Source organism: Linepithema humile, chromosome 1, assembly GCF_040581485.1.
Source record: "Linepithema humile isolate Giens D197 chromosome 1, Lhum_UNIL_v1.0, whole genome shotgun sequence".
Lineage (NCBI taxonomy): Eukaryota > Metazoa > Arthropoda > Insecta > Hymenoptera > Formicidae > Linepithema > Linepithema humile.
Window position 1 is genome coordinate 30239377 of NC_090128.1, and position 25287 is coordinate 30264663.

General features: G+C 29.5%; 2 protein-coding genes and 1 pseudogene across 3 annotated transcripts in view; 1 reads left to right on the forward strand and 2 right to left on the reverse strand.

The window, feature by feature from the left end:
* Positions 1-25287, reverse strand: part of LOC136997153 (putative uncharacterized protein DDB_G0282133) — a 164008-nt gene that overhangs the window by 11209 nt on the left and 127512 nt on the right. The gene's annotated exons all lie outside the window — the stretch shown is intronic.
* Positions 12855-16602, reverse strand: LOC136997160 (uncharacterized; annotated as a pseudogene).
* On the forward strand, positions 17901-24380 carry LOC136997173 (RGS domain-containing serine/threonine-protein kinase A-like). Its single transcript, XM_067347618.1, has 5 exons — positions 17901-17936; positions 18702-18903; positions 19604-20203; positions 21107-21327; positions 21643-24380. The coding sequence occupies exons 1-5, from the start codon at positions 17901-17903 to the stop codon at positions 21673-21675; spliced, it is 1092 nt and encodes a 363-aa protein (XP_067203719.1). The 3' UTR covers positions 21676-24380.

Genomic DNA, 25287 nt, shown 5'->3' on the forward strand with positions numbered 1-25287 from the left:
TTTTCAGTATCTAATATTTTTAGTATATTGTAGACTCATCATACTTTTAGTAAGGCAAAGATTTAATTCATATAAACTTTCTGCACGCACACACCTTGCGTTGGGGTCTTGCTAATCTTTTCAGTATCTAATATGTTTAGTATATTGTAGACTCATACTTTTAGTAAGGCGAAGATTTAATTCATATAAACTTTCTGCGCGCACACACCTTGCGTTGAGGTCTTGCTAATCTTTCCTGTATTTAAAATTTTTAGTATATAGTAGACTCATCATACTTTTAGTAAGGCAAAGATTTAATTCATATAAACTTTCTGCACGCACACACCTTGCGTTGGGGTCTTGCTAATCTTTTCAGTATCTAATATTTTTAGTATATTGTAGACTCATACTTTTAGTAAGGCGAAGATTTAATTCATATAAACTTTCTGCGCGCACACACCTTGCGTTGGGGTCTTGCTAATCTTTCCTGTATTTAAAATTTTTAGTATATAGTAGACTCATCATACTTTTAGTAAGGCAAAGATTTAATTCATATAAACTTTCTGCGCGCACACACCTTGCGTTGGAGTCTTGCTAATCTTTTCAGTATCTAGTATTTTTAGTATATTGTAGACTCATTAGATTTTTAGCAAGGCAAAAATTTAATAAATATACATAAATTGTATACGCACACACGCCGCTACATTTTTGAACGGCATGCGCATGCAAGCTAAGGCCTACCTGTTTACCAAAGTTTTTAATCTTTAACGTCAATTTTCTCGAAAATTATCAGTTTTACACAAAAAATGCATAGAACATAAATAATGTATTTTTACAAGAACTACAACTTTTATTTGAAACATTTGTTTGTTACGTCAATATTTATTGAAATAATGTTAAAAAGTAATATTTTTTCAGTTTTTTTGGAGTTATGACCTTGAAAATGACCTTGTCGGTGATTTTTATTATCATATTTGTAATCAGCGCGCCAAAATACATAAAATAGTGCAGTTTCAAAAAAATCGGGCGTTTTACCTATTCGGAACTTTATCCCCAGTTAAATCTAATTTAGATTCAATAAGTGTTACTCGCTGTTTGCAGTTTTCAAAATTAAATTTTTTTAAAACTCATAGCAAATATTGTTTTTGATTAATTTTCAATATACTATTTACTTTATCATACTCTATTTGTAATCCAAAAAAATTTTTTTATAAAACTACTTATAAAACATACCATCTTCGCGAGTCTTATCCGTTTCGACATAGTCTCCTTTTCTCATTTGTTGATTGTAATTGTTTCGTATAAGATGTGATTGATTATTCCAACCTCGATGACCTCTTTTGTTAGTAGCATTCCCACGGTTCGTACTGCTTTGATTCACACCTCTCTTACCTCTAGTTCCCCGGAATGTATTTTCTTAAGTATTATTATAATTTGGTTGAATTTGGGATGTCTTTTTATAGTATTTCTTAATACGACCACTCTCACCACAAATGTGACATTTTTTTATATTAGATATAAATGCTTTATTGATTCTTTTTGATCTCCATCATTTTCCTTTCTCTTCTCAAACTCTATTCTTAATTTTGCCTGTACATAATTTAAGTCCAACGTCTCGACTGACATGTTCTCAAGGACGGTTACCATTGTCTCATATGATTTTTGTAATGCGAGAAGCATTACCAAAAGTGTACAAATTGCATCCTTTTCTTTTATATCAGCTTCTGACGATTTCAGCTGACATAAAACACGGTCGAATTTTAATAAAAAGAATTCTAACTTTTCTCCTTCACTCATTTTCATCGACATTAATTTCCTCCTAAGAAATATTTTTTCGGACAAACTTTTTTTATCATATACCTCTTGTAAACTTATCCACATATCATATACTGTTTCTTTATCTCTAATAATATCTATTTGCGTATCATCAATACATTGTACAAGTATAGATTTGCATTTATTTTCCTTCTTTTTGGCTTCTTTTTTCTGCTTCGATGTATCATAATTTTCATCACTGTGTTTAACGAGTATCATATCTTATACATTGAATTCTGTTAATATTGTTTTAATTCGAAATTTCCAGGCTTTATAATTATTACCACTTAATGGATTAATTTTATAACTGTTATTCTTATTTTAGGCCATTTTTAAAAGCGAGCCAAAGGTAATACAAAGGAAAAATATAATCTTGCTTTAAAGCCAATTGTCTTACTTAACTGTTGCAATCCTGGGCCCATAACCTCTTAAATATATATGAGGATTATTCTTTTATGATGCAGTTAAACAAACTGTACGTGTCGTGCTTGAGCAAAATAAGTTTATTTGAATCAAACTTATAAAATACTTTTACATACTTGCACGCGATTTTCTTTCTCTATATCTAACAACATAACTAGGGAGAAAAACAAAAACGGATCCAAAGTCATAGGATTAGTTTACACCGATTGTTTAATACGCGTACCAAGTACTAAATCAGCTTCTTTGATTGGTGTAGATTTTACACTAAACGATTTATACCTAGCGGAGAAGTAGATTTAGTATTTGGTACGAGTACTAAACAATCGGTGTAAACTAAGCCATAGAAAATATAAGACGTAGCAATGGAATGACATTATTCTTAATACAATTCAGCCTTAAAAAATATAATTAAAAAGAAGCATTCATCTTCCATTTGGGAATATTATTCACTAGAGAAAATTAGTATTTAGGCTGATTATAAGCCAAATCGGAGGTGATAGCTTTTCGGAAATCCACTCTTAAGTATATATACACGGTGTCCCAAAAATTTTGACACAGCGGCCGTATGCCGGTAAAGCAGACCAAACTGAACCGAAAAGTCCTCTACCATTTTACAATTTTCACAAGGGTTAAAGAGATATTAATTATTAAAGATTACCGAATGCGAACGCACGGCTGAAATACGACCGTCTACAGACTACGGTCGTTAGGCGCGCGGCGTGCGGTAAGCGGCGTGCGGTAAGCGGTGAGCGACAAGCGGTGAGCGGGGAGCGGCGAACGGCGCGTCTCGCTAGGCGGTCGTATCTCAGTCGTGTGTTCGCATTCGGTAATCTTTAATAATTAATATCTCTTTAACCCTTGTGAAAATTGTAAAATAATAGAGGATTTTTCGGTTCAATTTGGTCTGCTTTACCGGCATACGGCCGCTGTGTCAAAATTTTTGGGACAACCTGTATATTATGTATTAATGAAAATAAACATTATTTATGTAGCGAAGAAAATATTACTATTTTCTAAGAGGTGCCTCAACAACCCAGCCTATTTCTTATATAAAACGCTTCTGAGCCAGAGCTATCGGCGACTCGGCCGCCAGCGGCTGGGTGGTATTGGGGGAACAGAAGGCGTCGTCTCGGGAATCGGCCCAAAATGTGCAACTAATTCCGAGCGCTGATTTAGTTTATATTAAATATTTTAATTACATTTAATTTTTATGCGTTTAATCTTTTGAATACAATAAATGCATATATATTCCGCGAATACAATCGATGTAGCCGACGAACTTATATTAACATTTGGCGAAAACGATCGATGCGGCCGATGAATATATATATATGCAAAATAAAATTTAATAATAAAGTACAGTTAACAGTATTGCATTAACCTTTGGTTAAGGCTTAATAGGACGCAGAGCTACATATATATCGTTCTACACAACTCTGTCGCGAAACATAATTTAACGAGTTTAGTAGCGCGATCTGTTTCATTATTGCATTTCTTATGTATTTCTTATCGTATCTATGTTAGTACAAAATAGTATTTAATAATGCTTTATCAAGGAGAGAAAATTATTTTGTCCAAAATTATTTTATGTTAATGTTTCATCAAGAATTGGTTTCTTAACTGTAGTGCATTCTTCACTATGGTGCGTAATATCGCTATCAAACATTCTTTTGAGACAAAAAATAAAAATAAGTGAAGACATTTTTGCTTTGTAAGAAAAAGTTATTCAATGGTTTTTCAATGTGAGGTAAAAAAGATAGTCATTATAATAATATTTTATTCCAAAAAATCGTTTAAACGAAGATCGAAAAGTGAAAAATCATATTATTGAGTTGCAATCGTATTGAATTCTAACATCAAAAGTTAAAAATATACAATACGGCTGTAAAATTTGTGAATTTTTAATTAATTTATTATTAATAGTAATATTATTTATAGCAGAAATGGTAATTAGTTGCAACTTTTGGCTCAATTTTCTGATTGACGCTTCCTGTCCCCTGCTTGCCGCTCGCATGCTAACAACGAGTTGCCAAATGCGCTAACAACACGCATAATTAAAGTGCGCAATACTCAACCTCAGGAATGTCATATCACAAATGCAACAAGATAATAAATATGGGACAATAGCTTTCCACATCACCTGAGAGGTACTATTATTGACGCGTTCTTCAACAATAGTATTATACAATTGAAAAACATTTAAGACAAATGCTAATTATATCATTTGCTTATTGTATTAATAATTTTTTATTTCTTTTTTTAATAACATAATTAGATACTAACGCCTGCGAATTGAATTCAATAATCATGCAAGATTTCTTCAATGTTTGCAGCTTTCAAAAATATGTAAAAACTAAATATTATAACAACATATTTTTTATTAGTTATTAAGTTGAAATATAATTGTAGAAGTTAAAACGTTTGAACGAATTAGAAATTTATTGTATTCTAAATTTATAATTATTTCTGATTAAAAGTATAAATTGCAGTAATGACACTATATAAAACTAAAACTTGAACACATTCAGAGTATCGTGTAAACAAATGCATAAATAATGTATAATGCATAAATATTAATTCTCTAAATATTAATTCTCTATTAGAAGTATCTATGAAATTGCGCCATTTTATTATTTTAATATTACGCTTATGTAAAAATTTTTGGATTACTCACTTAATGCTGTCAATGCTTGCATGATGTTCAGTTTGCGATACATAATTTTGAATATGGAAGTAACACATTTATAGTGTTGCATATAATAATTTAATGTAATTAATAGTATAATTATTAGTATAATTGGAGACTGAGTGCGGACGCAAATGCATGTGATAATAATTGTTTTAAGTACTTAAAATACATATGCATGAAAAAAAGATGCCTTATTTAATTTTTTTATATAAAATTATTTAGTATGCTTCTAATAAATAAAAAAAATTTTGAATTGAAAAATTGTGGCCGTTATATAAATTTAAGCAGCACTAAAATTTTTAAATATATATGAGAATTATTTTTTTATGATGCAGTTAAAGAAACTGTACGTATCGTGCTTGAGCAAAATAAGTATATTTGAATGAAACTTATAAAATACTTTTACATACTTGCAGGCGGATTTCTTTCTCTATATCTAACAGCATAGCTAGGAAGAAAAACAAAAACGGATCTAGAGTCATAGAAAACATAAAACATAGCAATGAAATGACATTATTCTTAATACCCTCTCTTAATGTCATTCAATAAAATCAACTTAAGACTTAAAGTAACATTTCACAAAATAATACAACTTACTTAAAATAGGATTGTTGAACTTAAAATATAGATTTCTAATCTACTGATAATTTATAATGCTTCATAATATGCCCTCTCTACCAGGTAGAAATCTGGTCTAGGAGAAAGTTTGGCCCTGGATATTTTTCCCCGAGTATAGCTTGGATCTGTCCGGGAAATCTAGCTTGGACCCATATGTAATGGGGACGGCGGGCATGGACGGATCCATTATCTAAAATGTACCCAGGCCCAGGCTTGTTTCCACGGTTTTTTCTAGAAATTATACTGGAATCTCGCCTATGGCCCTTATTTTACTTGGGTTTTCTCCTGGATTGTTCGATATTGTATTTTGCGGATGATGTTCTTATAAACGTTTTTGTAGATTTGGGTAAAAGTGGCATTAATCTAGGTCTAAAATATCCAACAACTCATCTGCTTGATTGTGTGGAATTTGGTTGGTTACAATTCACTGACGTAATTTTACCATTTCATCAGCCGTTTTATCCTCATTATTGTGACCTTCATTGTATTCATTGATTTCTCTTTCTGATTCTAATATATCATCTTTGAGCTTTGAATTCTCGATTTCTTTTTCTGGATCTGACATATCATCTTCGAGCTCTGAATTGTTATTTTCCATAAATATTTCCAGGCCATCAGTTTCCTCTTCGTCGCGTACATGATAGACATTCTCATTTACAGCACTATCAGTAGCTTCATTACTGTTAGATCGCAAATACTTGTTTTTTATCAAGTCACTTTCGTCACACGTGTCACTTTCAGTTTCAATGTTCGCTATGTTTGTTTCTAATTTTGTCCTCGCCCGATATTTTCGCTTTTTCAACAGTAGACGAGAAACCGCGAATATGCGATCACACAATTTGTACGTCTTAAACCGTTTTTTCTTTTATTTTAAACCGTAACTCTTTAATATGCTCTAAGGTGTTACTATTTTGAGCCGTAAAATATTTAACAAACGTTAACACAACCTGAAAGTTCAGAATAAAAATACTGGTTTTTCCTAGATTGGACCCGGCCAGATCCAGGAAAAAATACAGATAGATATTTTTTAACCAAAACCTGGGAAAAATCGTGGAAAATTTATAGCAAAAAGCCAAAACCCGTCTGAATTTTCCAAGCTAATATTTCCCATGCAGGGTCCGTATATATTCAGGGAAGATCGAGAAAAATTTCTACTTGGATAATTATTTAAACTTAAACATTTACGATTCTTACAAAATAAAACACTTGTTAAGGGGGGCGTCTTGTTTTGGAAGTCGAAAAATGCAGGATTTTTAGGGATTTTTTTTTTCAGCTAAAATAAAAGTTATTAGTTCAAAACTTTGTGGTTCTTTAATTACAGTATTAAATATAAAAAATAATTTTTTTAAGAAAAAATATTAATATTTTTATTAAAAGATAAGGCCGTGTTCCTGGTACCTCGCCGCCCACTGTGTTCAAGATAGCGGCCATTTTTTTTATCTAAAACCAAAAATAAAAACTTTTTCATTAATTTTATGTAATTACAAAAAATGGAAAATTTATACGACTTTAAAAAAAATGCATTTTTCACAAAAAAAATTTTGATTTTATTGCAAAAAATTAGTGTAATTTAACTTTTTACAAAATTATTTTAGTTCACCCAGAAGGTAACTACATAAAATTAATAAAAAAATTTTCATTTCTAGTTCCAAATAAAAGGAATGGCCACTATCTTGTACACAAGATAAGCGGCGAGGTACCAGAAACACGGCCTTATTTTTTAATGAAAATATTAATATTTTTTTCTAAAAAAATTATTTTTTATATTTAATATTGTAAATAAAATAACCACATAATTTTGAACTGATTACTTTTATTTCAGCTGAAAAAAAAATCTTTAAAAAAACCTGCATTTTTCGACTTCTCAAACGCGCCCCCTTTAAGCTTTTAGTTAATATATCTGCTTGTTGATCTTTACCATTAATATACTCCTATTGTATAGCTCTATTTTTAAAGTTCTTATAAACAAACTTTTATTCAGATCTATATGTTTAACTTTTCGATTATTTTCCGGATTCTTAACTAAGAAGATACATGATTGATTGTTCTCAAATATTGTAATATTATCAGTCCTTATACTAAAATCTAATAATCTCTTAAACTAAAGTCCATCCACAACTGAATTACACAACGCTATAAGTTCAGCTTCAGTCGTTGATAATGCAATACAATTTTGTTTTTTAGTGGTCCAAGAAACTATACTACCAAACACTTTAATTAAGTATCCAGGCACTGATTTTCGAGCATGTACATCTCCCAAACCTGCATTTACATAACACACTAGTGGATGTGTCTCTTCTTCTCTAATATAAACTAAGATTCTTTGTCTCTGTGAAATATCTTAATATTCTTTGAGATGTTGCTACACGGTATTCGGATATTTATCTTGATATCTACTAAAGTAGTTTATGGCAAAACTTAAGTCTGGACGTGAACTTAACATTAAATACATTAAGCAGTCTATTAATTCGTTCACTTGTTTATCTGTAGTTTTATCACTTTCAATTCCAGTTAAATTTAATTTAGATTCAATAGGTGTTACACACTGTTTGCAGTTTTCAAAATTAAATCTTCTTAAAATTCTTAGCAAATATCGTTTTTGATTAATTTAATTTGGTTAATATACCCTTTACTTTATCATATTCTATTTCTAATCCAACAAAATTTTTAAATTTTTCTTTATTTTTTACACTAAACTCTTGAATTAATTTGTCTTTATAGAAATCTATACAACTTAAATTTGGATCTGCTAGTATTATATCATCAACATATAGCAATAAGTAAACAGTTTTTTTTTTATATTTCTTAAAATATAAGTAGTAATCATCGTTTGATCTTTCAAAATTCAGACTTAATAAAAAATCATTAATTCTATTGTTCCAACATTTGAACGATTGTTTTAGAGCGTAGAGCGCTTTGTTTTCTTGAACACATGGCCAATTTTATATTTAACACCTTTAGACGGATAAATATAAATATCTTCCTTTAAATTCTTATGGAAAGATGCAGTTTGAACATCTAGTTGTATAAAATGATATTGAAATTGATTTCCTATAGTTAACAAAATTCTTATAGTGAACATCTTTGCAACGGGTGAATATAATTCATCGTAATTAAATGTTTCCTTTTGCGCAAAATCTCTTACAACTAATTTTGCCTTATATTGATTTAACTTATCTTTTTCAAGTGGTTTGTAACTATATACCCATGTTGTATCCAATATTTCTACATCTTTACGTTCAACAACTGACTTCCATGTATTCGCTTTAATTATAGATTCTATTTTTCTACTCATTGCGTTCTCTCACAAGTTCTTATTTATTCTATTTCTTAAATCATCATAATAATTCGGAACTTTTTCTACAAAAGACATAGCATCAAAAGTCATATACATTTTGAAATCATTAAATTTTTCTGTACGTTTTATATTTTTTTTCTTCTAATCTTTACATTTTCATCTCTCTGTGGTTTTAATTCTTCGGTTTCTAAAATTGCATCATTATCATCATCTACGTCACTACTCATATTTACATCTTTGATTTTGACAATGTTACTTTTCCCATTTTGTTTATAATAAAAAATATCTTTGTTTAATACTATATTTCTAGAAGTTTAAATTTTTTCTTTTTTAACATTCCATAATCTGTAATCATTATTTGCGTACCCCATCATTATACACTTTTCAGATTTCTCATCAAATTTACTTCTAAATTGTCCCGGCACATGTGATACGCCATTGCACCAAAAACTCTCCAGTTTCTAACATCTGGTTTTCTATTATACCATAGTTCAGCAGGAGTAATTGATTTGCGCTTGGACTACGATTTAGGATATACGCCGCTGTTCTTATCGCTTTATTCCAAAAATGTTGTGGTATCTTTGAATTATTTATCATTGATCTTGCTTTTTCCATTAGACTGCGATTATAACGTTCAGGCTTTACCATTCTGCTGGGGAGTATATTGTATAATTTAACAACAGTGCCGTTTTCTTTACAATAACGTATCCTTTCACCTGAAACGTACTCTTTGCCATTATCGCAAAATGACTATTCGTTTATTAAATTTAGTTTGTACCATTTGTATATATTCTATAAAAAAACTAAATACTTTACTTTTGGCTTTAATCATATAAACACAAATAAAATTCAAATAATCATCTATAAATGTAACAAAATATTTATCACCATCATGTGAAACTGGATTAATCGGACCACAAACATCTGAATGTACTATTTCTAGAATACGTTCACTTTTCTTTCTCGTTCGAAATTGTAGCTTTCTCATTCTTCCATATACGCATGATTCACAAAATTCTACTTTACTTAACTTTAATTTTTCAATACCATTAACCATATCATTATTTATTAACTTCTTTAAATATGAATAATCTAAATGTCCATATCTCTTGTGCCATAACTTAAGATTTCATCTTCTTTGTCAATATTCAAACATTCACTTTTCAGTACTTTAAAACATATTTCATACAAATAATTTCTGAGACCCAAACCAATTAATCTATTTCCATCCCATAACTTTACCTTTTTTAAACACTACTTTTATATTGAACATTTCTAACTTTTTAACAGACATTAGTTTTTCCTTAGATTTAGAACATAAAAACATTCTTGATTGTGCATTTAATTTTGTTGCCATTTACATAACTATAAACATTAATATTTCCAATACCTACCGCTTTTAGATAATTTTTATCCTTAGCAACTGCTATTCTTATTTTCTCATTTAATATATAATTATAAACTTTATAATATAATTATAAAGTCACTAAAATATTTCTTATTATTTACCAAATGATCAGTACATCCCGAATCAACAAAAAACAGAATATTCTCATTTCTTACGGTATCTACGCCATCATTCCTACTACTTATAAAACATATACTATCTTCGCGAGTTTTATCCGTTTCGACATAGTCTCCTTTTCTCATTTGTTGGTGTAGTTGGTTCGTCTAAAATGTGATTGATTATTCCAACCTTGATGACCTCTTTTGTTAGTAGCATTCCCACGGTTCGTACTGCTTTGATTCACACCTCTCCTACCTCTAGTTCCCCGGAATGTATTTTCTTAAGTATTATTATAACTAGGTTAAATTTGAGATGTCTTTTTACAGTATTTCTTAATATGTCCACTCTCACCACAATTGTGACATTTTATATTAGATATAAATGCAGCTTCTTTTATTAATTTATTTTGATCTCCATCATTTTCCTTTCTCTTCTCAGACTCTATTCTTAATTTTGCCTTTACATATTTTAAGTCCAACGTCTCGACTGCCTTGTTCTCAAGAACGGTTACCACTAATCTCATATGATTTTGGTAATGCGAGAAGCAGTGTACAAATAGCATCCTTGTATTTTATATCAATACCTGACGATTTCGGCTGACATAAAACACGGTCGCATTTTAATAAAAAGTCTTCTAACTTTTCTCCTTCACACATTTTCATCGACATTAATTTTTTTTTAAGAAATATTTTTCTAGACAAACTCTTTTTTCATATACCTCGTGTAAACGTATCCACATATTATATGCTATTTCTATATCTCTAATAATATCTATTTACGTATCATTAATACATTGTACAAGTATAGATTTGTATTTATTTTCCTTCTTTTTGGCTTCTTCTTTCTGCTTCGACGTATCATAATTTTTATCACTGTATTTAACGAGTATCATATCTTATACAATGAGTTCTGTCAATATTGTTTTAACTCGAAATATCCAGGTTTCATAATTATTACCACTTAATGGATCAATGTTATAACTGTTATTCTTATTATGGGTCATTTTTAAAACGAGCCAGCGATAATACGAAGAAAAAATATAACCTGCTTTAAAGCCAATTGTCTTACTTAATTATTGCAATTCTAAGCCTATAATCTCTAAAATATATATGAGGATTATTTCTTTATGATGCAGTTAAACAAATTGTATGTATAGTGCTTGAGCAAAATAAGTATATTTGAATCAAACTTATAAAATACTTTTACATACTTGCACGCAGTTTTCTTTCTCTATACCTGACAGCATAACTAGGGAGAAAAACAAAAATGGATCTAGAGTAAGAGAAAACATAAAACATAACAATGGAATGACATTATTCTTAACTAAATCCATTCATAAAAAATATAATTAAAAAAAAGCATTTATTTTCGTGTATTTGTGTATAAATTTTCAATGTTATTCTTATGAATGGTCGATCTTTGAATAGTTATAAGTTTATATAGAAAGTTGTACAACAACCCTGGTGAAAATGAAAAGCTTTACGAAGCGTCAAAGAAGCGTGAATGAATAGAATTTACGCTTCTTAGAAGTTTCATTGACTTTCCATTAACTCTTCATGATTTCGAAGCTTTATACACGTTTCTTAAACGCTCCATAAAACATGTATGAAGTGTTTTATTACATTTTCTATACTCTCCAATAATTCATGTTTCTTTAACGTTTCCTGAACGTTGCACAAAATGTATACGAAGCATTCCGATACACTTTCTTTACACTTCAAAAATTTATATTAAGAAACGCTTTGTTTACGCTTCTCAAACGTTCCACAAAATGTATACGAAGCATTCCGATACGCTTTCTTTACATTTTAAAAATTTATATTAAGAAGCGCTTTGTTTACGCTTCTTAAACGTTCCACAAAATGTGTATGAAGCATTCAGATACACTTTCTTTACACTTCGAAAATTTATATTAAGAAACGCTTTGTTTACACTTTTCAAACATTCCACAAAATGTATACGAAGCATTAAAATACACTTTCTTTACACTTTAATAATGAATATTAAGAAACGCTTTGTTCACGCTTCCCAAACATTTCTCAAAGAATATACAGAGCATTCCGATACGCTTTGTATACATTTCTGAGATGAAATTTTTCATTTATGTTTTTAATTAATATTTTTTTAAATTGTGTGTTAAGCGTTTTTTTACGTTTTTTTTTTTTTTAATTTGAAGCTTTAGGAACTTTACTAATTGCTTTAATTTATAAAAATAAAAAAAAAACCGGAAGTATTTCAGATAATTAAGAGCAAAATTTATCATATAATGTATTATTTAAAAGATTTATTTAAATTAATAACAAAATTATAAAAGTGAAAGTTTAAAAACTTTAGAAAAAAGGAAACAATTTTATTTCTTCTTTAATTATTAGTTCTCATGTACGATATTATGTTGGAAGAATATTTTTGTAATTTCTTTATTTTAACCCGTTTTTATTGAAAACTATGCATTGCTACTATTAAAAAATGGATTCAAGAAAATGTTTATAGAACTTTTATTGGGTTAAAGTAATCAAGATTTAGAGTAATATTTTTTTCAATTTATTATTACATTAAGATATACATATTTAAATATATAGACATGAAATGCTACTTAATATTATGTGACAATAAAATGAAATGCGTCATCATTAATCACCATAACAACCAAATGGCATTTTACATAGATATTTATCGTTTATAAGATCTATAAATACGCATTGAGCATCTATTTCAACAGGTTCAATACAAAAAAATTTACCATAACCTGTGAATCGTTTAACTTGAGTATATTTAAAATCTTGATCAAACAACAAAGGTTCCTTTTGCACCACAACCTCTTGCACTAAAATTAATACTTTTGAATCGGATACATATATAATTTTTTTTATAACGGCAATCATTTCATAACAAGTCAAAATATATGAGTCATTATGTTTCTTATTAGCTGCATAAACTTCAGAACAAAATCTTACACCATTATATAACATTTTTTTAAACAATGTACAATTTTCTAAATTAAAATTGTATTCTTTAACGCATATATATATTCCTCAGATGAAAATGTACATATTTCTTTTTTACCTAAAAGAACTACTCCTTCGCATCTTATAAAATGTTGCAATTTAGTTTGAATAATATTTTCACAAAATTTTATTATTGATTTTGTTGATACTAACTCATTGCACAAAATTGGTAAATCACTAAATATCAAAAACTTGCGAGCTATTTGCTTTACAACATAACGTGGACTTTGTAACAATTGCAGCAGATGACGATTCTGTCCTTCATATACAAAAGCATTATGAGTCCAAAGAGGACCCCAATTTAAAACATTTTGTGCAATGTGAGTTAAAAGATGTACATTTAATACCATTGATGTAACACCAAAATACTTGTTAAATAAGAAAACATAAGTCAAAAATAATTCGTGTGCCTTTAGCACATTTTGTTTTGTAACAGACTTTTGCAAAAGTATATTTGTAGATTTTGATAACATAGCAAGATGCTTCAAATATTTTTTTTTAAAAAACCTTTCAAGCACGGTATACAATAAAATATTAGCCAAGATCTCCATTCAGACGCTTTCCAAATATTTATTTGTGAAAGAGAACGAACAGATCGGGTGATAGAAGTCAAAGCACATATGTTAGTGAAACGTTCATCAATGGCAGATATTAAATGCTTCATAGCTATTTCATCATTTTCCATGTTTTTCCAAAAATTTTTACGAGAAGAGTCAAAAAGTAATTCTGTAAGTATAAAGTAAAAGTAATCGAATCACACCCAAAAGAATACAATGCATATAATCGGGCACAAATCCAGTTATCAAATCAAAGAAATGTAATTGTAATAATACTGTTGGCCCCTTTACGCCTTTCACATATCGTTTCCTATCATTACGTTCGTTTCGTTTTTCATATACTTTCTCGATATCTTTTATAGTAGACTCTGTTGTTCGATCAGGTGCTCTATATGTACATAAAGGGAATCTCTGCCCTTTCACTGTACGTTCAGCTTTTTGATAACAAAATGTACATGCATAATAAGAATTGATCCCAGACATATTTAACATTTTAAATCGAGCTACCAAATCAACTATAGCGCACAAAGGAATCACTTTGCTTATTACATCTTTTCCATTGTGATTCCAATGAAAGCCATAAAGAGATAATTTATTAGCTTGTTCAATAAAAGGTTGTAAAAAGACATTTTGGTTTGGATCATTTTTACCAACATACAATCCAGCAAGTAAGATGTGTTAACTCCTTTCTTTTGGCGGCAGTTCATTTATCGTAATATAAATGGGCCATATTATTTTGCCACAAGATTTACCCATAGGAATACCATCAGTATTAAACGAGTACGAGAAATTATAAAGATGTGAAAGAATATTTCCATTATCAAAGTGTTTTCTATATTCTGCTCCATCATAGATATCTTCTAAAGCAATATCGTTAATTTTTGAACGATTAAATCTATAAGTTAGAAGGGAATCAACAATTGTTGTATTTTTAAGAAGTCTCTTGAATTGAGATTCTAAATCTATGGATAAAAAATAATTTGAGGAGTTAACACTGATAACATTTCCACAGTTGCAATCGATAGATTCTGTTAAGTTATTCTTATTTCCATAATATTTTTCACATTCTGGACAAAAAATGTGATATTTGAAAATGTCACCTGATCGATCTATATGATTAAAATACATGTACTTGGAGCTTGGAATTGTTTCATATCCATACATTGTATTTATCATTTTTAAAATGTCTACTTGTGCTAGCCACGATAAATTATATCTTAATCCTAGAGTCAAACACATAAGCATAACGTCTTCTGCAGTTGATTTTGTACACGGACAAATGGTACGTTTCTGATGTGATTTTTCTTCCCAAAAATTTTGTTCTTTATTAATGCGACAAAATTGTTGACAGAAAGATGCTTCAGATTCTTCCTCTCCTCCAGAATGATTATTTGTTGAAGAACATAATTCAGATTCCTGAAAAATTACAGAGAGGCATAAATATTTTCATATAAAATTAATATCAATTGTGAAATATAAAAAATAAATGTTATAAGCAAAAAAAATTTTTATTTCTCTTCTAGAAATGTTACAGTTAATTTGGTTAAATGCACTAATGCAGTAAAAGCTGTATAAATGTACAATTATAATAATAAGATTGATAATTAATTATACAAGTTATTATTTTTTTAAGAAATTTAAGTTTTACTTATTTAATAATAAATAATTAAAAAAGTAATTTGTAATATTGTTACGTCCTGATCAGACTACACGATTCTTTTCTTTTCATTAAATACCAGACCTAGTAAACGCGGAACCAACAAAACTCTTAAGAAATATTATAACGCCAGAGCTGTTTTTCTCATGAGACACCAGGAGCTCGAATCTTCTCACGGAGAAAAATAGCATGGATATTTCAAAATACCTTGGCCGCTCAGCGTGCCTATCGTCGCCAGAAAAACCGTAAAAATCAAAACTTCGCGGTAGCTGGAGTCCTTAACCGACTCCAGACGGTTAGAGTAAGAGATAAAAAGAAAAAACTGGCACCAACTAGTCATACTCTTGGATTCCACCTACGGGAACTCTAGCTAGTAGATAGGGTTTTACCGAGTAACGATCGGGGAATGACCGCAGTCGCATGCCGAGAAGGCGCGACACCTGATACGGCGCACGTGTTTAGTAGGTCTGGGAAACCGAGATGCATTAGTCGCACTCTCCACGCGACACCAAGGGCACGCGACAGTCGTAAACTGTCAAATTTATTAGATCAGTGACCCAAGGCTTTGCGAACTTATATACCGATTCTTAACCACCCAATCCGAAAGCCGAGAATCGGGGCAAGCACTTCTATAGACCACCCATCATTCCATCGTATGGTCTAAAGACTACGCCCACCCAGATCTTAAGACACTGAGATGCACCCCACCTATACTAATTAACACCAACCGGGTTACGCCACCTCAAAAACCTACCCCCATCATATATGGACCCGAAACGACGCTATTCCTTATTCGTTAGGGCCTCTTTCTTCCTATCTCATTTCAAGTAACCTAGTCATCTAAACCCAATCCTATTAGCTAAAAATGACGCCATCCTCCCCCACATTAAAAATTTTCTCGCAAGACTAATTCCTATTCGATCCCCGCTCCAAAAACCTAAGATTTTCCAAAGGGATCTACCCCAAAGAAAAAGTATAAAAACCCGTGTTCTGGTGGCTCCGGACACAATCACACACAGTTTTTCAAGCAGTTTGCGCCAGTGCTGCCAGTCGGGCCGGGTTGCCCCTCCAGTCCCTTCCAAAAACTAGGTTATGCCCAGTAACGTATTGTAAGCGTGCGGATCCCAGTAAATATAAATCTAAATTTTGATTTTTTTGATAACACAGATTGAAGACTAAATTTATGAAGAATAAGATAGGATAAAAATAATTATTTAAAAAAAGGAATAGGATGAGAATAATTGTAAAAAAACATTCTTGTATAATTATAAAGAAATACTTTATTTGGCAGAAATTATTAAGAATAACAACATTTGTTGCAAGGGTAAGGAAAACTGCCAAAAACCTTACCAGTATTTGTCTGTTCACTGGGATTGTGCCAAAACTGCACCCACAACACGTTACTGTGGTTACCATGGTTACCGTGCGCGCGGCCTAGCCGTTGGAGGGGCAACCCGGCCCGACTGGCAGCACTGGTTTGCGCAGTTATTCCGTTTAGCTCAGTTTCTCGAACCAGTTTTTCGAGTAGTTCGGGGGCGCGAATCAAAGAGTAAAATCAGTTGATACTTTGTCGCGACCATCTCGTGGTGCATCTCAAGTAGAGGGTCCATTACCTTGACGACACCATCCCGCAGTAGGGTGCCCACTCGTTTACAAAAGGGTCCGACGCCTATACAACACCTTCCCTCAACGGGGCGCCTGCTCAGAACCACCGAACATATTCAACGCGATCCGAAACTACTCTGCAACGAGTAAGTCAGTTCATTTCTCTTTATTTTATTATTTCTTCTGTCCTCCCTCCGGAAAAATAAAACACACACACACACATACACACACACACACACACACACTTGTAAAGAATACATAAATAAAATTATTAACATATGCGATTAAGAATTAAGTTTTTGTATCCTAATTATAAATTCAATCAAATTAAAATGTTGTCTTTAGTAAATTAAACTTTTGTTCTTTTTCATTTAACCACACCCTCCTTGTTCGTCACCCCCTCACACCTTCCCTCTCAAATTGCGCACAAAGGTTCCGCCCCGGGTAATAGGGATTCAATTCCTTGACCCAAAAAGGGAACCACGAGCGGTTGACTTGTTGACGGAGTAAAAACGACTCTTCCAGTCGCTGACCCGTCGCAAGTCCTAAACGTGCCGCTTGGCTCGTGCGGTCAGGTCCGTTTACGTCGATCGCCGAGCCCAACGAAAAAATTCTACATCTATCAGGACGTAACAATGGGATTATTCCAGTTTTCCCTTTCAAAATTTTTTAGGCAAATTAAAAAAATTGATTCGAGGTCCATCTAATCCTCATCAACAAATTTGTTTACGCATTAATGAGTTGAGTATGCTTAAATTATCTATTAAAGAAGATAGTGTGCAGGTAATACATTCTCACAATAATGGTCCTATACCGAGAGAATATAAATATACAAAACAATTCCGTAAAATAATCACACCATCGTATACTTTATTAATATCAGACAATAACAGTCATATAGAACTAGATAATGGGACTATTGCTATAGTTAAAAATATTTTATTTGATAAAGTCCATACAAAACATTATGTAGTTGTCAATGAATATAAAGAGATAAAAGACTTTTACAACTATCCATGTAATTCATCTATCCTTCATACTTTTATAGTTTCTAATTTAAACCCAACACTTCATACTTACGATTTAAAAAACGTGAAAAGAAAATTAGTTGCTTTACCAGATAATCAATCTGAAATTGATACATATATTATATTTCCATTATTACATCTTGATAAATAAAGTTTTTAAAATTGCATTTTTTGGATTTATACATAATTACTTTTGTTTTATATCTGTAATCAAATTATTATGTCAAAATGTATAAAATTGTTTAATTGAGCATTAAATATGTTGAGCAATAATAAGTTGCGTATAAAATTTTCACTAGCAGTCTTTATTATGAATTCTTAATATTATTAATATAAAGAAAGTTTAAAATATCGGAATTAAGTGATCAACTTGTTTTAACTAAGTTTCATTTATTAAATTTCAAGAAAAATATCAAAAGTAATTATTTTTTAAATTTAATTAATAAAACATTTAATGTGTGGATTTAATATAATCGTTTTTGTATATATTTGTATGATTATAATATAGTATTTATTTTAGAAATATGTATTGTGTGTGGCTGAATTTATTGAAACTGCAGAAACAGAAGTTATACCAGCAAAATGGATTAATAAAGAAGGTACTAAATGCTTTTGGCCTTATTACAAAGGCACCGACCGAATTAAAAAAGCTATTTTATCAATCGAAATTCCTGATCCAGAGAAGTGGGTCGAGTATGATACCAGAATATTACATAAATATAGTGAGTACATTTGTGTAACAAATTTTATTTATTATTTTATTATTTTCACACATCTTATTTTATAAATTGCTTTTTTATTATTTTTATTTCTTATATTATTTTTCAAAAATACGAATAAATTTTTATTATATAATTTAACTTATTTGAAATCATATAAAATTTAACTTTGAAATATATTTATATGTAACAAATTAAAAGAATTAAATCTGAAAGGCAAACTTTATATTGCTAATGATAAATAGACAAAAGTAATAAATGACAATAATGTCTGGATAATGAAAGGATTTCTTGCTAAATAAACACACTTTTTTCTATTTGACTCGAATGTAATTAAGAATAAACTGAAAGATTTTAGGAATGATACAATTTCATGATCGATATTGCCCATGTTCAGAAGATAGAGATCAGTAAGCGTTCAGTGATTCTTTTATACGATTGGTTGTTGCCTTTAAGTGAAGAATCACTAGATCTAATTATAAGTGTAGAAACCAATCATAATAAAAAGAATCACTGAGAATTCACTGATTTGTTTCGTTTGAACGTAAGCATTGCTATTTACTTCTATATTTATCGGTTTATATTGAATTCACAGATGCCTACAGATATTTCTGGCTCTAACTAAAAAACAAAACCAGCATCTTATTTAAAATATAAAAATAGAAACACAATATATCACATGATGAACTTTGCTTGATTGCAGATACATATCAAGAAGCTCGCTCTCACTTATCAAAAGCTGTATATACATCTCATTTAGATTCGGAAGAAGATAATGAATGTAGACCTAAAAGAAAAAGAATATCGAAAACTTGGTCTTCAAGTGAAGAAAGTCTTATTTTAAAGAAACGAAAACAAAACAAAAATAAAAGTAAAATAAGGTCCCCTTCTACAATAAGATTATTTGATAACTGTACTTTAGATAAGGAAAACTTTGTAAACTCTCTAACAGAGTTACCACGTGAAAGGACATTCAAAGAAAATGATAGTTTGAGTTCCTCTATTGTAGCTACTACTTCTACGAATGACGATAATAATGAATATAGGAATAAAAGAAGAAGAATATCGGAGATTTATTTTTCAAGTGAAGACAGCTTTGTTTCAAAGAACTCAAAGCAAAACAAAAATAGAAATAAAATAAAATCTCCTAAAATTACATCTGATAAATCTACTTTAAACAGGAAAAACTCAACTCTAAATTCTAACTTTCAAGAGGTATCATGTGGAAGGAATTTTATGGAAAATGAAAATTTTAGTTTATTTATTATGCCTACTACTTCCATGAACAATAACAAAAATGCAGGTTAGTTTTTTTTATAAAATTAAAATATTTGATTAATAATTATATTTAGTCATAATTATAAGTTTAGAATGCACTTTTGATCATAAGACGGTTTTTGTAGTCTATTTTTATATTTAAGATCATTTTAAATATACATATATAGTCTTAAGATGTGTCATAAACCAACTATAAAACTGTATTAGCATTAAAATATTACTTAAGACAGTTTTTAATTAAATCTATAATCCTATCTATAAATATATTAGCCATTAGCTTTTAAACTAAAATATATAAACGAAAAAAGTACAAAAATTAAAAGAATAGAAATAGCTCTAATTTCATAATTTAGAAATTTTTTTCAATATTACATTTGAAAAATTTGCAACGGAACACATGCTGAATGTGCATTATTTATAAAAGTATTTGCAATTATAAATGTAATTTGTTATAGATTATTTAATATAATTAACAATATTAGTGATAGAGGATGAGTAAAAATCCTTAAAAATGATTGATATAATCGATCTTAATTAATCTAATATTAAATATTCAAAATTCAGAATTAATTATTTACAATTTATGATAGTTTTAATAACTTATTAGAGATAACGAAGAAATTATTGATAAAAATATTTTTATTATAGCAATCTCAGTAAACTGCACTAAGTAACAGTAATATATCATTAATGTTATAATTTCCTACTCAACAATGTAACTTACATACAAGGCATGTTACATTGCAGTTATATTGTTGAGTGAGAAATTATAACATTAATGTTACGTTATTATTATTTTGTGTTTACTGGGATATACTGACAAAAATTTGTCTATATATTTTTAATGTATTTTTCTTTAATCATATATGTATAGTCACAATCGTTTTTACAAGTTGAAGTAAAACTTCTATTCTTTTTTTGATTACAGATGAACCACTGCAATTGTTAATTTTGAAAAAACTTAGGAAACTCGATTATATGCAAAACAATATTATTATACCTGATATACAAGAAGTATTAAGCTATGTAAAACCTCAAAGATTGGAAGTTCAAGAAACAAATGTCCCAATAACACTGCCAATTGACAATGACACTCAACTTAATGAATTTGAGCAATATATTTCGACTACTGAAAATTATAATGCCATGGTAAGTGTTTCACTTTTTTAATCTAATTTGAATTCATTAATTTAATATTGTGTACATTTTTAGATATTGAAATTTAGTCGTATTGGAGGTCATGGTACTGCAGAGATCAGTAGAAAAATAATGAAAAATCTTATAACATCTAAGTTTGCGATAAATTTTAATTGGGGAGGAAGAGCTCCAAAGAGGCCTTTTAAAGAACTTAAATCAAAGCATTTGCTTCTTGATATGTCTTAAAGTTATAATATAGATAAATAACTTTGTTTTATGATTTTATCTTATTTTTTTAATACTCTTAATTTAACTTTTTCTTTATAGATTCTGTGCGTAAAGCAATTCTTTCGGCGTTAACGGAAAAAATTGAAGCAGCCATTAAAGATTGGCTGAAACAAGCCAAGACAAGAGTTAGGTCGCATAATTGACCGTAGCCTTTGTTTCCGTAGCCTAATCGTTTCTTTCAAAGACATATATTACACATATATATATTTTCATTTTATTATTAATGAAAGACATATATATTACACGTATATATATTTTTATTTTGTTATTAAAAATTGGCTGAAACAAGCCAAGACGAGAGTTAAGTCGCATAATTCCTAATCGTTTCTTCCAAAGACATATATTACACATATATATTTTCATTTTATTATTAGTGAAAGACATATATATTACACATATATATTTTTATTTTGTTATTAAAGATTGACTGAAACAAGCCAAGACGAGAATTAGGTCGCATAATTCCTAATTGTTTCTTCCAAAGACATATATTACACATATATATTTTTATTTTATATACTAGTCTTTACTTTAAAAATGTTTTATTTTGTGATTATCATTTTTGCAAATACATAACTTTTTGTAATAACTTGTGTATAACTTCTGTTTCTGTAAAATTTAATATTTACTTTTCGATTATATTCGATTTTTTATTATAATATATAATTAAGTAAACAATTATTTTAAATAAAATAAAACTTTATTAAAAAATTAATATTTTTTTAAATTTAATAATATAAAAAATATTTAAGTGTACATTTAATTTATATTAAAGAAATTTCTAGGCCGGTATTCATAGTCAGATCTTATATTTAAGATTGTCTTAAGATCTCATTCAGCCAATGAAATAGCAGTATATAGTGTCATTTCATTGGTTGGATGAGATCTTAAGACAATCTTAAATATAAGATCTGACAAAGGCTACGGTCAAGCGGATGCTGCAGATGCTTCGGAAGCGTTTCATTGACCAATCAAAATAAAAAGAATGTAAATTTTTTTATTCTGATTGGTCGATCAAACGCTTCGAAGCATCTGTAGCATCCGTTTGACAGTAGCCTATGAATATCGGCCTTAGACATATTTTTAAACAACGTTTACTTTACAACGTTTATATTAACGTTTTTTTTACTAGTATAAAATACCGTTTTTATACGAAACATTTCGATCGGTTAATAAACGTATTTTTATACATCACAAAAATGTTTCGGCTAAACGTTTGTTAAACATTTATTAAACGTAACTGTGTTGCTTGGGATCCTATATCGTTCTACACAACTCTGTCGCGAAACATAATTTAACGAGTTTAGTAGCGCGATCTGTTTCATTATTGCATTTCTTATGTATTTCTTATCGTATCTATGTTAGTACAAAATAGTATTTAATAATGCTGTATCAAGGAGAGAAAATTATTTTGTCCAAAAATATTTTATGTTAATGTTTCATCAAGAATTGGTTTCTTAACTGTAGTGCATTCTTCACTATAGTGTGTAATATCGCTATCAAACATTCTTTTGAGACGAAAAATAAAAATAAGTGAAGACATTTTTGCTTTGTAAGAAAAAGTTATTCAATGGTTTTTCAATGTGAGGTAAAGAAGATAGTCATTATAATAATATTTTATTCCAAAAAATCGTTTAAAAGGAGGTCGAAAAGTTAAAAATCATATTATTGAGCTGCAATCGTATTGAATTTTAACATCAAAAGTTAAAAATATACAATACGGCTGTAAAATTTGTGAATTTTTAATTAATTTATTATTAATAGTAATATTATTTTTAGCAGAAATGGTAATTAGTTGCAACTTTGGGCTCAATTTTCTGATTGACGCCTCTTGTCCCCTGCTTGCCACTAGCATGCTAACGAGTCGCCAAACGCGCTAACAACACGCATAACTAAGGTGCGCAATACTCAACCTCAGGAATGTCATATCACAAATGCAACAAGATAATAAATATCGGACAATAGATTTCCACATCACCTGAGAGGTACTATTATTGACGCGTTCTTCAACAATAGTATTATACAATTGAAAAACATTTTAAGACAAATGCTAATTATATCATTTGCCTATTCTATAATTAATTTTTTATTTCTTTTTTATTTAATAACATAATCAGATACTAACGCCTGCGAATTGAATTCAATAATCATGCAAGATTTCTTCAATGTTTGCAGCTTTCGAAAATCTGTAAAAACTAAATATTATAACGACATATTTTTTATTAGTTATTAAGTTGAAATATAATTGTAGAAGTTAAAACGTTTGAACAAATTAGAAATTTATTGTATTCTAAATTTATAATTATTTCTGATTAAAAGTATAAATGACAGTAATGACACTATATAAAACTAAAACTTGAACACATTTAGAGTATCGTGTAAACAAATGTATAAATAATGTATTAATTCTCTAAAATATTAGAAGTATTTATGAAATTGCGCCATTTTATTATTTTAATATTACGCTTATGTAAAAATTTTTGGATTACTCACTTAATTTTGTCAATGCTTGCATGATGTTCAGTTTGCAATACATAATTTTGAATATGGAAGTAACACATTTATAGTGTTGCATATAATAATTTAATGTAATTAATAGTATAATTATTAGTATAATTGGAGACAGAGTGCGGCCGCAAATACATGTGATAATAATTGTTGTAAATACTTAAAATACATATGCATGAAAAAAACACGCCTTATTTAATTTTTTTATATAAAATTATTTAGTATGCTTCTAATAAATAAAACAAATTTTGCATTGAAAAATTGTGGCCGTTATATAAGTTTAAGCGGCACTAAAATTCTTAAATATATATGAGAATTATTTTTTTATGATGCAGTTAAACAAACTGTACGTATCGTGCTTGAGCAAAATAAGTATATTTGAATGAAACTTATAAAATACTTTTACATACTTGCAGGCGGATTTCTTTCTCTATATCTAACAGCATAACTAGGGAGAAAAACAAAAACGGATCTAGAGTCATAAAAAACATAAAACATAGCAATGAAATGACATTATTCTTAATACCTTCTCTTAATGTCATTAAATAAAATCAACTTAAGACTTAAAGTAACATTTCACAAAATAATACAACTTACTTAAAATAGGACTGTTCAACTTAAAATATAGATTTCTAATCTACTGATAATTTATAATGCTTTATAATATGCCCTCTCTACTAGGTAGAAATCTGGTCTAGGAGAAAGCCTGGCCCTGGATATTTTTCCCCGAGTATAGCTTGAATCTGTCCGGGAAATCTAACTTGGACCCATATGTAATGGGGGTCGGCGGGCATGGACGGATCCGTTATCTAAATTGTATCCAGATCCAGGCTTGTTTCCACGGTTTTTCCTAGAAATTATACTGAAATCTCGCCTAGGGCCCTTATTTTACTTGGGTTTTTTCCTGGATTGTTCGATATTGTATTTTGCGGATGATGTTCCTATAAACGTTTTTGTAGATTTGGGTAAAAGTGGCATTAATCTAGGTCGTAAAATATCCAACAACTCATCTGCTTGATTGTGTGGAATTTGGTTGATTACAATCCACTGACGTAATTTTTCCATTTCATCAGCCATTTCATCCTCATTATTGTGACCTTTATTGTATTCATCGATTTCTCTTTCTGATTCTAATATATCATCTTCGAGCTCTGAATTCTCGATTTTTTTTCTGGA

Excerpts from the sequence above, each read along its gene's own strand:
- LOC136997173 (XM_067347618.1), top strand. The coding sequence starts at position 17,901 with ATGCTTAAATTATCTATTAAAGAAGATAGTGTGCAG. Across the intron at positions 18,904-19,603 it reads CAGAATATTACATAAATATA|ATACATATCAAGAAGCTCGC; the intron begins GTGAGTACATTT and ends GCTTGATTGCAG. Across the intron at positions 21,328-21,642 it reads CTGAAAATTATAATGCCATG|ATTCTGTGCGTAAAGCAATT; the intron begins GTAAGTGTTTCA and ends TTTTCTTTATAG.